General features: G+C 69.9%; 3 protein-coding genes across 7 annotated transcripts; 1 reads left to right on the top strand and 2 right to left on the bottom strand.

Moving 5' to 3' along the window:
- Positions 1-56: 56 nt before the first annotated feature.
- SEBOX (SEBOX homeobox) lies at positions 57-1,386 on the bottom strand. Its single transcript, XM_090026090.1, has 3 exons — positions 948-1,386; positions 685-845; positions 57-600 (listed from the first exon to the last, which is right to left on the bottom strand). The coding sequence occupies exons 1-3, from the start codon at positions 1,009-1,011 to the stop codon at positions 271-273; spliced, it is 555 nt and encodes a 184-aa protein (XP_089882216.1). The 5' UTR covers positions 1,012-1,386; the 3' UTR covers positions 57-270.
- Positions 1,387-2,017: 631 nt separating this feature from the next.
- On the top strand, positions 2,018-7,477 carry KIF12 (kinesin family member 12). 5 transcript variants are annotated; one of them, XM_090026087.1, is made up of 16 exons: positions 2,018-2,154; positions 2,454-2,519; positions 2,752-3,026; positions 3,393-3,468; positions 3,586-3,717; positions 3,808-3,943; positions 4,134-4,246; positions 4,408-4,555; positions 4,640-4,758; positions 4,856-4,960; positions 5,045-5,180; positions 5,288-5,402; positions 5,720-5,828; positions 6,220-6,467; positions 6,728-6,861; positions 7,149-7,477. In XM_090026087.1, exons 3-16 carry the CDS (start codon positions 2,995-2,997, stop codon positions 7,256-7,258), a joined length of 1,713 nt encoding a protein of 570 aa, XP_089882213.1. In that variant the 5' UTR covers positions 2,018-2,154; positions 2,454-2,519; positions 2,752-2,994; the 3' UTR covers positions 7,259-7,477. The 5 variants fall into 5 exon arrangements, 3 of the variants coding, with proteins under 3 accessions (XP_089882213.1, XP_089882212.1, XP_089882214.1); XR_016438970.1 differs by lacking the exon at positions 5,720-5,828; XR_016438971.1 differs by lacking the exon at positions 5,720-5,828 and having other exon boundaries at positions 7,335-7,431.
- Positions 7,478-7,484: 7 nt separating this feature from the next.
- On the bottom strand, positions 7,485-10,936 carry VTN (vitronectin). Its single transcript, XM_090026089.1, has 8 exons — positions 10,785-10,936; positions 10,344-10,463; positions 9,790-10,134; positions 9,254-9,393; positions 8,931-9,087; positions 8,685-8,837; positions 8,015-8,311; positions 7,485-7,672 (listed from the first exon to the last, which is right to left on the bottom strand). Exons 1-8 carry the CDS (start codon positions 10,843-10,845, stop codon positions 7,554-7,556), a joined length of 1,392 nt encoding a protein of 463 aa, XP_089882215.1. The 5' UTR covers positions 10,846-10,936; the 3' UTR covers positions 7,485-7,553.
- Between the last annotated feature and the right edge of the window lie 750 nt (positions 10,937-11,686).

Here is an 11,686-nt window from a genome sequence, read left to right as displayed (position 1 = left end):
GCAGGCTCAGAGACCAGCGAGACGCAGGGCCAGTCCGCAAAGCTGGGAGAGGGGAGGGAAAGGGAGGGCAGGGCCGGGTGAGCCCCCGGCAGCGTGCCAGCAGCTCCCCGCCTTGATTAATGTTCTGATGTCGGCTAAGCCCCTTCTAACAACGTGCTTTAATATTTCTGAGACGTGCCAATCTGCCGGCGGGGCCGGCCGCCCCGTGGGATTAGGTGGGTGAATCCCGCGGGCCCAGATTAAGGTGCCGCTCGGGAAGATTAGTTGGCATTAGCGCTGATCGCCCGCGCCCCCACTTAGGAGATTGCCGGGCCGGGCCGCTGCCAGCCCCCCCGGCCCGGCCGCCCCCTCCCCCGTCCGCGCCCACTCCTCGCCCAGCTCGGCCACCAGCGCCGCGCTGTAGATGAGGTCGGAGGTGCGGGCCAGCGAGGTCTGCCCGGCTCCGGCGCCGGCGCCCGCGCCCGCGCCCGGCGGCTCCTCCTGCTGCGGCCCGACGGGCTCAGGCCGGGGCCGGGGCCGGGGCCGGGGCTGGGGCTGGGGCCGGGGCCGCTCCGGCGCGGCGCTCCTCGTCCTGCGGGCGCGGCGGTTCTGGAACCAGACCTGCGGGCCGGGGAGGCGGCCGTGAGCCCGGGCCGGCCCGGCCCCGACCCCGACCCCGGCCCCGGCCCCGGCCCGGCCCCGCACCTGGATCTTGGCCTCGGGCAGCTGCGTGAGCTCGGCCAGGCGCTCGCGGGTGCCGATGTCCGGGTAGGGCAGGGCGGCGAAGACGCGCTCCAGCTCGCGCAGCTGCCCGCGGCTGAACGTCGTGCGCTTCCTCCTCCTGCGGCCCGGCGCCCCGCACAGCCCTGCGCCACGCACAGCCCCTCAGCGCGGGCCGCCCGCCGCGCCCCGCCCCGCCCCGGGCTCGGCTCCTTGCCCCCGCCGCCCCGAGGGAGCCCCGCACCCACCTGCCCCCGAGCCGCCCCCGGCCGCCCCGTCGGGGAAGGCCCGCAGCGGGCCGGGCGCGGCCATGCCCCGGCCTGCTCCGCGCCGTCTGCCCGCGCCCGCCGCCGCCCGCGCCTTTTATCCCGCCGGCGCCTCCCCCGGGCCTGGCGCCGCCCCGGGGCCTCGATCCCGCCGCGCCGGGCCCGGGGCTGTCCGCGGGGCTGTGCCCGGCACGCGGGGCCCGCCGCCCCCGGGGCCGTGCTGCCCCGCACTGCGCCCCGCGCCTCAGCCCCGCGCCTGCCCCGACTGATCACATGCGCGTGCACACACACGGGGCACCTCCCTGCTCTGGCACAAGGACCCGGGCAGCGCTGGTCCAGGCACCGGGCAGGTGGACCCTGCCACCCTGGCTGCATGGCGGGCTCTGGGCAGCCTCTGCTCCGGGAGGCGCCGGCACCTCCAGGCTCCAGCTCTTCCCCGGGCAAGAGCCCGCTCAGCCCAGCCCGGTGCCCCTCCCTGCCCTCCGGCTGAGCAGAGCAGCTGGAAGGTGGAGGCAGCGGCTCGGGGTAGGCCCAGGCGAGTGCAGCGTGCCCCAGCCCAGCCCAGCCCCTGGCAGCAGCACCGGCCCCCAGCCACCACCGAGGAGGGCACGGGAGGGGGCACCAGCCTCTGTCTGCTCCGCTGGTTCCTACTGCACCGCACCAGGGCTCTGGCAGCCTTGCTCCCAGCCAGCCCAGCCTCAGCAGGGGCGCCCCCGCTGCTCTACCTGCCCCGGCTCAGAGCTGACCCCAGGGTCAGTCCCCCTCTCTCCCCCGCAGCCATCTGGAGGGGCGCAGCATGGCGCAGCCACAGCTGGCATGCGACGGGGCTGGCTCCCAGCCAGCACCCAGCAGGCACTGCCCCTCACTCCCTCCCGGGCCCTCCTGGAGCCTCCCAGCTGCTGGCTGCGTTCCCAGCCTGCCCGGAGCTGCCAGGCCTGAGCAGGGGCTGAGGGGTGGTACGGCTGGCAGAGGTGAATGTTTAACCATCGGCTCCGTTCAGGCAGCTCTGGGCAGGCTGGGGTCGGTTCTGGCCGGGAAAGGCTGCAGGGGAGGGGACAGCCAAGCACTGGAGCGCTGCAGACTTCATCGTGTAGAGAGCTGGGGACGGAGCCATGTCCGAGCCGGAGCAGGGCCAGGAGCCGGGGCTGGGCACAGGGGCCAGGCCACAGCAGCCAGCCCAGCAGGCCCGGTAAGGGAGAGTCCCAGGCAGGGGGAGGCCCCTGCGGGCCCGGAGGCATGGCTGGGAGGGTTGCTCTTGCGCGGGGGAGGCAGAGGGCCGCACAGCTGGCTGGGCCTCCATCCCAAGTGCTCTGGGCCCATCCCCTCCATCCGGAAGAGTCAGCAGTCCCGTGCCCAGGCCGGGGAGCGCTAGGGCTGCAGTGGGGGAGGTGCAGGGTGCTGGGGCGTCGGGGCTGTGTCTTGGAGCTGTCCCTGCCCTGGCACCAGTGCAAGGCATCGCGCCCATCCGTGCTGTCTGCTTTTCCCGAGGCGCCCTGATGAGGAGCTGGCAGAGCCCACCCAGGGGCAGGCCACGCGCCTCTGCGTGGTGGTCAGGTACGCAGAAGGGAGAAGGGCCGGGGCAGCTGCAGGGCGCGTGTGCTGGCGGACCCAGGTTGGCAGCCAGCTGTGAGTGTGGGCAGCCCCAGGTCCCTGTGGCCACAGGTGGGGCAGACGCCGGACTTGGAATGGGGCTCCACAGGAGTGGGGGCTGTGTGGGGGCAGGGGCAGGGGCTGGGGCTGGGGCCTGGCCAGCGCCTCGGGTGACTGCGGCCATTCCCCCGGGCAGGGTGCGGCCGCTGAGCCGGGCAGAGCGCGGCAGAGGGGACCGGCAGGCGGTGCGCTGCCCCGGCAACAACACCGTCTCGGTGAGTGCCTCCCCCCGCAGCGCGGAGCCGGCAGGCCGAGCTGCCCCTGAGCCCAGGCCTCTCTCCCCTGCCAGGTGCGGGAGGCAGGGCAGGAGGCTGCATTTGGATTCGGCGCAGTGTTTGACGCCGGCGCGGACCAGGCCACGGTGTTTGAGGGCAGCGGCATGAAGCGGCTCGTTGAGCTGGCGGTGGATGGGTGAGAGCCCAGCGCCCACCTTTGGGGTCTCCGCACCACCAGCTGTGGGCTAGGACCCCTGCCTGGGCACCCTGTGCTACCCTGCACATGCACGGACCCCTGCCTGCCCCCGACCTCTCCCCCCAGCCGTGCACGCATCTGCCAGGGCCTCCTCGCCCCCTCCAATGGCTCCAGCAGCTTCTGGACTGCACTGGCAGGCACCCTCTCCCCACAGCCGGCAGCACCTGCCCGCCCCCAGGGATGACACAATGATGCTGTGGCAAAATCCCGGCCAGATCCGGCCCTGCTGACCTGTGCTCTGGAAGGTGCAGCTTCAGGCTGCTGCAGGACCCCCAGGGGCTGAGCCGCCTTTGCCCCGCTCCCCAGGTTCTCCTGCACCGTCTTTGCCTTCGGGCAGACAGGCTCGGGGAAGACCTACACACTGACAGGGCCCCCGGCTCAGGTGAGTGCAGCCCCCTCCTGCTGCCACCCGCACCGCGAGGCCCCACCATGCCCAGATCCGGGGCAGGAGTGCTGGGCTGCACTCCCACAGCAGGCACCCCGTGGCTCTCCCCTGCAGGGCAAGGGCCAGGTGGTGCCCAGCCTCCAGGGTCTGATGCAGCGCTCCTTCGCCCGGCTCCTGGAGCGGAGCCAGTGCCGCAGGCCTGATGCTGCCCTCAGTGCATCCTACGTGGAGATCTACAATGAGCAGGTAGGAGCCCGCCCTGCCGCATCCCCACTGCCAGCCCAGACCCCTACATCCCAGCCACATCCCCCCCACCCCACATCCTCCCTGCCCCAGGTGAGGGACCTGCTGAGCCCAGGACCCCCCTGCCCTCTGCCCCTGCGCTGGAGCAAAGCACGGGGCTTCTACATCGAGGGACTGCTCAGCACGGAGATCGAGGGCCTGGAGACCATCATGGACCTGCTGCAGGAAGGTACCGGGGGCGGTCTGGGCTGGGCAGGGCCAGTGGCACTGAGCGTGGCCTGCAGGGAGGCATCGGGTTCGCGAGTGGCCAGCCTGAGCCCAGAAAGGGCTGTGGCCGGGGCTGGTGGTTGTAGGCTCCTGCCCATCGGTGAAGGCAGGCTGGGTGGGCAGCTCAGCCCCCAGCAGCCCTTCCTCCCCAGGGCCTCCCATTGCAGGCACACAGCGGCGGCGAAGCTCCGCACATGCACTGAACAGGCACTCGAGCCGCAGCCACGCGCTGCTGACCGTGCAGCTGCACGCCCGCGGTGAGGCGGTGAGTGGGCACATCTCGGCGGTGCAGCAGAGGGGCACCGTGGAGGGACGCATAGGAATATCCATTCCCCCCTGCTCAGGGGGGAGCACAGCAGGCCCCAATACCCCCTGGCACCGGGCACCACAGGCTGCCAGGGAGCCAACCTCCTTCCACACCTGCAGACAAGCCCAGGGAGCAGCTCCTGCCTCGGCCGGTGGGGCGCGCTGCGCTTCGTGGACCTGGCCGGCAGTGAGAGGGTGAAGGACACCGGCTCAGTGGGGCAGCTGGCCCGGGAAGCCAACAGCATCAACCGCAGCCTCCTGGCCCTGGGTAAGGCCCCGAGCCTCGGCTGGGAGCACGGGGCAGGGAACAGCTGGGGCACGTAAGGGGCTGACGGGCTGGTCCTCCCTGCAGGGCACTGCATCGCACGGCTGGCGGAGGGCCAGAGGCGTCATGCCCACGTCCCCTACCGCGACAGCAAGCTCACCCAGCTGCTGGCCGATGCCCTGGGCGGTGCCGGGGTCACGCTTATGGTAGGAGCCCATCTGCGCCTGGGGTCACAGGCCTGGTGATCCCACTGCTTCCCCCAACCTCACTGCCCCAAGCCTGTACCTCCTTCCTCGCCGGTAGGTCGCCTGCATCTCCCCGTCCTCGCGGTGCCTGCCAGAGACGCTGAGCACGCTGCGCTATGCCAGCAGGGCCCTCCGGGTCCCCAGCCGGCCGGTGGCAACACGGGTAAGGCCGGCACTGTGCCCAGGGTGGGAGGTGCCGCTGGCCGGAAGACGCTCTCCTCTCACCCGCATACCTGTGGCTTCCCAGGCCTCCCGGGAGAGGCGACTGCAGAGCTTGGAGCAGGAGATCCGGGCCCTGAGGGAAGAAAACCTCACCCTGCACCGGCAGCTGCAGATGCCCAGGACACCGGGCAGGGCCCCTGGTGCCCTCACTGCTCCCCTGAGTGCGCATGGCTGGGGCAGGGGGCCCTGGCACTGGGGCACCTCAGGCTGTGGGCTGGCCCAGGCCCCGGCCATGGCGCTGACACCCACCTGCCCGTGTTCCTTGCAGACGGGCCCGCCGTCACAGGCAGCACTCCCAGGCCGAGCAGGGTCCCACAGGGGCCGCCTGGCATGGGCTGGCACAGCCTCCTACGAGACCTGCTGGTGGGGAACGAGGAGCTCAGGTACCTGCCAGTGCCGTCACCTAGCCTGGGACAGCACCTTCTTGCATGGGTGGAGGCCGGCTGGCCCCACAGGCTGCAGGCTGCTTGCTGCTCTGCCCACATGGCCAGGGAGGGCGATTGGTCATCCAGGACCTCACCAGGGGATGGCACTGGAGCTGGGGAGCCTGCAGGGCAGGGAGGGGGCACCGGGGGAAGATGCAAACCCCCACCCCCGTGGTGCCCATGGACTGCTGGCAGGTGCTGATATGCCATTGCTGCACTCCCTGGGCAGAGGGTCTGCCTTCCCCAACGTCCCCACTTACCCTGCGTGTTTCCAGGCACCTCGCACTGCTCCGTGGCCGCCACTGCTGTGTCCTGGCCCCATGCTCCCAGGAGGACGCCCACGTCTCCTGCCCTGGCCTCGTGCCCTGTACCCTGCCCAGCCATGTGAGTCTCTCCAGATGAGGTGGAGGCCTGATGGCCCCGCGACTGCTCCCCCCTGCAGCCCTCAGCTCAACAGACCCCCCCGGGGCAGCCGGCCCCCCAGGCAGTGCGCCAGGACTCCCTAGAGGATGCCATTCGTGGCTGCACCAGGGCGGTGCAAGCTGAGAGCTGTCCCCGCTGCCAACTGCAGCTGCCCGGGGGGTGGTAGGGCCCAGCACGGCCAGCTCAGCACCAAGGCCGGGCAACAGAGGGGCTGCAGCTGCGCCTCATGCACAGTCCTGCCCTGTCCTCACACATGCTGATGCCCCTGGCCTTGGCACACCCCCAGGGACTTGCGCCCCGGCAGGGACTGAGACCCCATCCCCACCCTTTTACTCTGTGCTTGCCCCTACAGCCCCCAGCGCTGGGCAGGGCCCTGCCGGAGCTCCCTGGTGCAGCCCCTTCCCCGCCCCGGAGCAGGCAGGGCGGCACGGCAGACTCAGCGCCCGGCCTGTCCTTGCAGCCGCTGGTGGAGCTGCCGGTGCTGGAGGGGCTCACTCCTGCAAGCGGGGCCCAGGGCCGGCAGCCCAGCCCCTGGAAGAACCGCGCTTCGCCCTGGCCCCGGCAGCGCCCCACGGACCCCCAGCCACGCTGGCGGAGGAGGCAAGTGCCCGACAGCTGCAGTATGGGGGAGCTGAGGGGGAGTCCATATGGCGTGGGCATGGCTACTGGGGGCATTCGCAACAGGGGAAAAGGGACACGTGCCCTCATTGAGGGTGCCCAGAGCTTGACGTGTGGACGTGGCCGAGGGAAGGCAGGGCAGAGACAGGGCTTGAGATCATGGGGGGCTGAGTAGGGCCTCGCTGAGCATCCCAGGACCTGAGCCGGCCACTAACCCCGAGCTTGCCGTCCCACCCTGGCAGGAGCCCAGGCAGAGGCAGGAGTGCCGCTGACCAGCGCCCGCTGAAGCAGCCTCAGGGCACCATGCTTCCAGCCCCGCCGCAGGGGCAGGTTGTGCCCTCGGCGCCCCCCTGGCCTGAGGAGCCAGGGCAGGAAGGTGAGCAGGAGGCTGCGGTGGGCTTCATCTGCCCAGGAAGGTGCTGGGTGCTTCCCACGAGGTCTTCACTCGTGAGCAAGGGAGGTGGCGGCAGCCTTGGAGGCAAGCCCTGGTGGGGCCTTGAAGTGGCAGCTCCTTGGCAATGGGGCTCCCAGACTCCTACGTGACTTTGGGTCACACCCCTTTGCCCAGGCACAAGTTCAAGTTCCTGGCAGGTCCCAGGAGCTGGGGGAGCTGGGGCTGGGGCCAGGTGCAGGACGCTGACCCTTGTCTCCTGGCCGCAGCAGATGCTGCCCCAGGGCTAGAAGAGGCACTGGCCTTGCTGCCAGAGTGGACGCAATACTGCAGCCTGCTGGGCCCCAGCTCTGCTGGCCAGGACGCCGGCCAGAGGCCTTGAGCACTGGCTGGACGTGATGACTGGGTCCATGCAGCCGGCGCCCAACGCTGCACACAGACCCCTGCTCCCTCTGCAGAGCGCCTGCGTCCAGGCGGGCGCGTTGTCAGGCTGGACGGAGGGCCACGGGCCCTGCTGGTGCCAGGGGAGCGCTCATGGCTCCAGGCACGGCCAAGCGACCTGCAGCCCCCAGTGGAGATGGACGGACAGACGGACTCAGCCGCGGCACTGCCTCAACTCACTGTTTATTTGGCTCCAGCAGAAGCTGGGGCGGCACCAAGGGGGCGGCAGGTCCCCGTCAGGCGCGCTTCAGTTCCAGCTGGGGGCAGCCCAGCCAGTACTGGGCGATGGGCCGCGGGTAGCGAGGGCGCACCCAGTCCACACGCATGGTCTTCAGGTTGACTCGGTAGTACTTGTCTAAGAAAGGGACGGAGCCCACGTCACAGGGCGGCACAGGCCTGCAGTGCTTCAGATGCCCCTTTCCCAGCTGGGAGCCAGCCCAGCCCGCAGTGCTGGCCCCACCAAGCCCAGGCTGGCCTCTCCCCGAGGGTCCCGAGCCCCCTGGACCCATCCCATCTGCACCACAGGCAGGGTCGGGGTGAGGCAGGGCCTCGTGCCGCTCCCTCCTGCCCACCCCCATCAGCTGAGGGTCTGCGCAGGGCTGCACAGAGCGGCACAGCTTGGGGAAGGGGTTGCTAGGGCCCACCAGGCTCCGGGGAAGCCAGGCCTTGCTTGGGAGCCACGCATCCCGGTACCCACCTCCCACGAAGAAGTAGACACTCTGGACGGGCTGGCACTGGGTGCCCATGTACAGCCAGTCGCTGTCCAGTTCCCAGGACTCAGAGTCGTCCTGCAGCCAGGGCCAGAAGCGGCGGGAGGACCAGCCACGGGAGAAGGGCCAGCGCCGGTACTGCTTACGCTGCCGGCGCGACTTCCTCCTCCGTGACTTGCTGGGTGAGGGTGGGGCAAGGTAGATCCTGCCCGTCACAGCGGCATCCACGCGGCTGGGCAACCCCCGCCAGTCCCTGCTGATGAGGCGGGGGCCCCTGCTCCTTCCTGCCGGCAGCAGAGGAGACATGAAGACCGGAGGCGCCACGGCCAGCACCTGGCCTGGGGACGGGGCTGCTGCGCGGGGACTGGCCCGGGGGGGGGTGATGCCAAGACCCCCAGCGCTGTCCCCAGCAGGAATAAACAGCAAGCAGCAGCCACGACTCAGTGACGCGTCCTACGGCACGGGGACCGGGGAGGAAGCCGGGGGCTGGAGGAGGACGGTGCCGACGGGGAACAGAGCGAGACAGCTGTGGTGCACCGGGGCCCCCACCCCACCCCACCCGAGCACCTGCTCCCCCCGCACGGCCGCGGTCCTGGCCCTGGATGCAGACGGGGGCTCAGCTCACCCCCCCAGGCCTCCCGGGCCCCCTGCACTTACTGCTGCTGTGGCCAAAGGGCATGTCGAAGATATCTTCCCAGTCGGTGCCCACCAGGAAGGCGAAGTGCCGAAATGCGGCCGACTGGGACTCCTGCTCCTCGCACTCCTTCCAGGTCGGCTGCTTAGCAAATTCGTAGGACCAGTAATGCCTGCCTGGGAGCGAGAGACCACACGTGGTGCTTCAGGCCAGGCCGCGCCAGGTCGGGGAGGAAAGGGCTGGGCCGGGGCCGGGGGCGTCTCACGCACCTTTGAAGAAGTAGACGCGTTCGTTGTTGGCGTAGTTCTCTGCAGGGAGCGCGAAGGCTGCGTCCAGGTCATCAGGGATGCCCTCGAAGCCTTGTGAGATGTTGAGCGGGTAGCCGGCGTCCAGGGCACCGTCATCAAAGCGCCAGTACTGACTGCCCTGGGGGGCACAGTGGGCTCAGCCAGGGGCAGGATGCTGCCACACGTCTAGCTTGGCCCCTGGGGTCACTGAGCCTTGCCCTCTCTGCCCAGCCCCAGCTGGCTCACCCACACCCCTCCTGAGCAGGCACCAAAGCCCTGGCCCCTGCCCACTGCCCACCGCACACCTTGAAGATGTAGGTCTTTCCCTGGCAGTTGATGCGGGTGAAGGCAGCGTCAATGGGCCCGTCCATCCCCCAGACGTCCCGGATCAACTTAGGGTATCCAGGCACCACGCTGGTCTCATTCAGCTCATAGAAGTATTTACCTGGGAGGAGAAGGGGACGGGCTGTGGGGGAGCTCCTCCTGGGAGTCCCATGCTCCTGGGGGATGCATCTGCCTCTACAGAGAATCTCTGCTGCCCCCAAGCCACCTCCCTACCCGCTACCTGGGGCAGGACCTGGCTGCCCTGCATGGGAGCCCCCGTGCGCACATTTCAGGTCTGCCCTGGGGTGTCCACCCCCATGCCTGGGCTAGCAGGTGCTCTACAGTCTGTGCATGCAGGCTCGAGGCAGGGGCTAGCTGCAATGGCACTGCCACCGATGTGGGCACCCCATCCCCTTGGAGCAGGGACAGGGTGCCCCCATGCCACCCCCTGCAATGGAAAGCCCCCAGATGAAGGGGATGCTGCCCACCATGCCCAGCACCCATGCCAACCCCGCACCTCGGAAGGCGAAGATGGAGCCATTTTTCAAGTCGGTGAATGCATCGAAGGTCTTCCCGCTGCACGTCTCCTCCTGCTCCTGCTCCTGGCCCTGGCCCTGGCCCTGGCCCTGGCCCTGGCCCTGGCCCTGGCCCTGCCCCTCCACTGTACCCAGCAGTGCCTCGGTGGTCACACTCGGATCAGTGCTCAGCTCCCACTGCTTCGTAGGCTCTTCAGTCCACATCTCACTCGTGCTTGGGGCAGGGAAGGTCGTGGCCTCATCAGGGCTCCCTGTGCCCTGGTCGAAGGAGCCGTAGAAGAAGTTGTAGTCGTCCTCCGGGAAGGTGAACACGTCCCCGCGGGTCACTGCGGGAAGCACACGTGGACCCTTGCTGCAGATGTCCCAGGGACTCCAGGAGCTTGGCCCATGGGCACCAGAGCAGCTGGACTGGTGCCCACAGCGTGAGCTGACGCTCGTGGGTCTCCAGCCAAAGCCGCTGCCTCCTGCATGCTGCAAGGGAGGACAGGGCCCTGCCCACACAGGAGCTCCCGGGGCATGGGGTGGCAGCAGGTACCTTTGGTTTTGCAGACAGTGTCGTAGTCACTGCAGCAGCTCTGGTAGTACATGCACAGCGGGTCGCACTGGCATTTCAGACTGGAGTTGAAGCCAGCGTCGCAGCGCCCCACACACGACTCTGCACCGGAAGGGACCCGGCAGCAGGAATGACGTGGCTGGCACCCTCTGTGCCCCTCCACCTCCACCCGCCCCAGGGGGGTGACTGCGGCAGGCCCTGCCCATGAATGGCCCCACGACACGGGGGGTCCCCACCAGTGCCCCACCACACCGGTGATGACCCTGCCGACATGCCCCCCAGCCGAGGGCTGCCCTCCCTGGGCCACCACAGTATCCCACTGCCCCAGGTCCCCAAGTCCATGGGCTCTGGCCCCAACCCTGGCTGCCCGCTGGGACCAGGCGGTGCTTTCGGCTGGCCCGGCTGAAGGAAAGCAAAACCCACCTTCGGCGGTGAGTGCCGCGCCGAACAGGCCCAGCAGCACGGCTGGGAGCAGCAGCCCCATGGCGCACGAGGAGCCTCTGACCTGGCCGGCTGGGGCAGGCTGGTGCGGCAGGGGAGCCACCCCCTGCTGCGCCACCCCCTGTTTGCTTAGCCTGGAGAAGGCAAACACAGAGAGGTCAGCGTGGCCACCGCAGCTGCCCACCCAGCCCCCAGCCTTGTGCAGGCAGCGCCGGGCTCTGGGGCCTGCAGGACCCTCGGGGGCAGCCGTGAGCAGACCTCGTGTGGTGCAGGCGCGAAGCCTCCCCACCCCGGGGGCAGCCCCCAGCCAGAGCAGGACGGCCCCTCCACGCCCCAGCAGCTCGAACCCTGCTCAGGAGCCCTGCACAGCTGCCCGCGCAGCCCTGGCCCTGAGCTTTGCAGACCCGACCTGGAGGCAGCCCCGAAAGGCCCCAAGACTGGCAGGGTAGGGGTGGGCAGAGCCAGCAGCCACGTCGCTCACACCCCAGGAGTTTGGGACTCATCTCGGGACGTACGAATGCTTGAACTGGTGATGAGACACCCCCAAGCACCACCACCACACCACGGCGGTCTGGGAGCCATGTGCGGCGGGCCCGCAGGGTGCCCCAGCGGGGCGGCGGTGCCACCGGGTCCCAGCCAAGCAGAGCGGGGCTCAGCCGCGGGGCACTGTCACTGCTGCCCGCAGCGCAGCAGGCAAACAAAGCGCTGTGTATCTTGCTCCCAGCCTGCCCCGCTCCAGCTACTGGTTAACATGACCCCAGCACCTTCGCCCGGCTCCCGATAACCGGCCGCGGGTGTTGCATCACAGGCCAGGGAGCGCGGGGATCGGGAGTTCACTTGGGCTCGGCCTGCCCACGTGCCCGAGGCCGGGCTGCATCCTCGCA

This window comes from Crocodylus siamensis, chromosome 13 (assembly GCF_052110815.1).
Source record: "Crocodylus siamensis isolate JL-2025a chromosome 13, ASM5211081v1, whole genome shotgun sequence".
NCBI classification, from domain to species: domain Eukaryota; kingdom Metazoa; phylum Chordata; order Crocodylia; family Crocodylidae; genus Crocodylus; species Crocodylus siamensis.
The sequence above is the reverse complement of the archived record's forward strand: the minus strand, read 5'-3'. Positions and strand labels throughout refer to the sequence as shown.

What these genes read in the sequence shown, in the direction of transcription:
- VTN (XM_090026089.1), bottom strand. Translation starts at nt 10,845, where the DNA reads ATGGGGCTGCTGCTCCCAGCCGTGCTGCTGGGCCTGTTCGGCGCGGCA. An exon ending in GAAAGACCTACATCTTCAAG is followed by an intron (nt 9,088 to 9,253) that starts GTGTGCGGTGGG and finishes TGTGCCCCCCAG; the next exon opens with GGCAGTCAGTACTGGCGCTT. An exon ending in ACGCGTCTACTTCTTCAAAG is followed by an intron (nt 8,838 to 8,930) that starts GTGCGTGAGACG and finishes TCTCGCTCCCAG; the next exon opens with GCAGGCATTACTGGTCCTAC.
- SEBOX (XM_090026090.1), bottom strand. Translation starts at nt 1,011, where the DNA reads ATGGCCGCGCCCGGCCCGCTGCGGGCCTTCCCCGACGGGGCGGCCGGG. An exon ending in CGGGGGCGGCTCGGGGGCAG is followed by an intron (nt 846 to 947) that starts GTGGGTGCGGGG and finishes TGCGTGGCGCAG; the next exon opens with GGCTGTGCGGGGCGCCGGGC. An exon ending in TGCCCGAGGCCAAGATCCAG is followed by an intron (nt 601 to 684) that starts GTGCGGGGCCGG and finishes CCCGGCCCGCAG; the next exon opens with GTCTGGTTCCAGAACCGCCG.
- KIF12 (XM_090026086.1), top strand. Translation starts at nt 2,995, where the DNA reads ATGAAGCGGCTCGTTGAGCTGGCGGTGGATGG. An exon ending in TGCACGCCCGCGGTGAGGCG is followed by an intron (nt 4,247 to 4,407) that starts GTGAGTGGGCAC and finishes CCACACCTGCAG; the next exon opens with ACAAGCCCAGGGAGCAGCTC. An exon ending in TGCCCTCACTGCTCCCCTGA is followed by an intron (nt 5,181 to 5,287) that starts GTGCGCATGGCT and finishes TGTTCCTTGCAG; the next exon opens with ACGGGCCCGCCGTCACAGGC.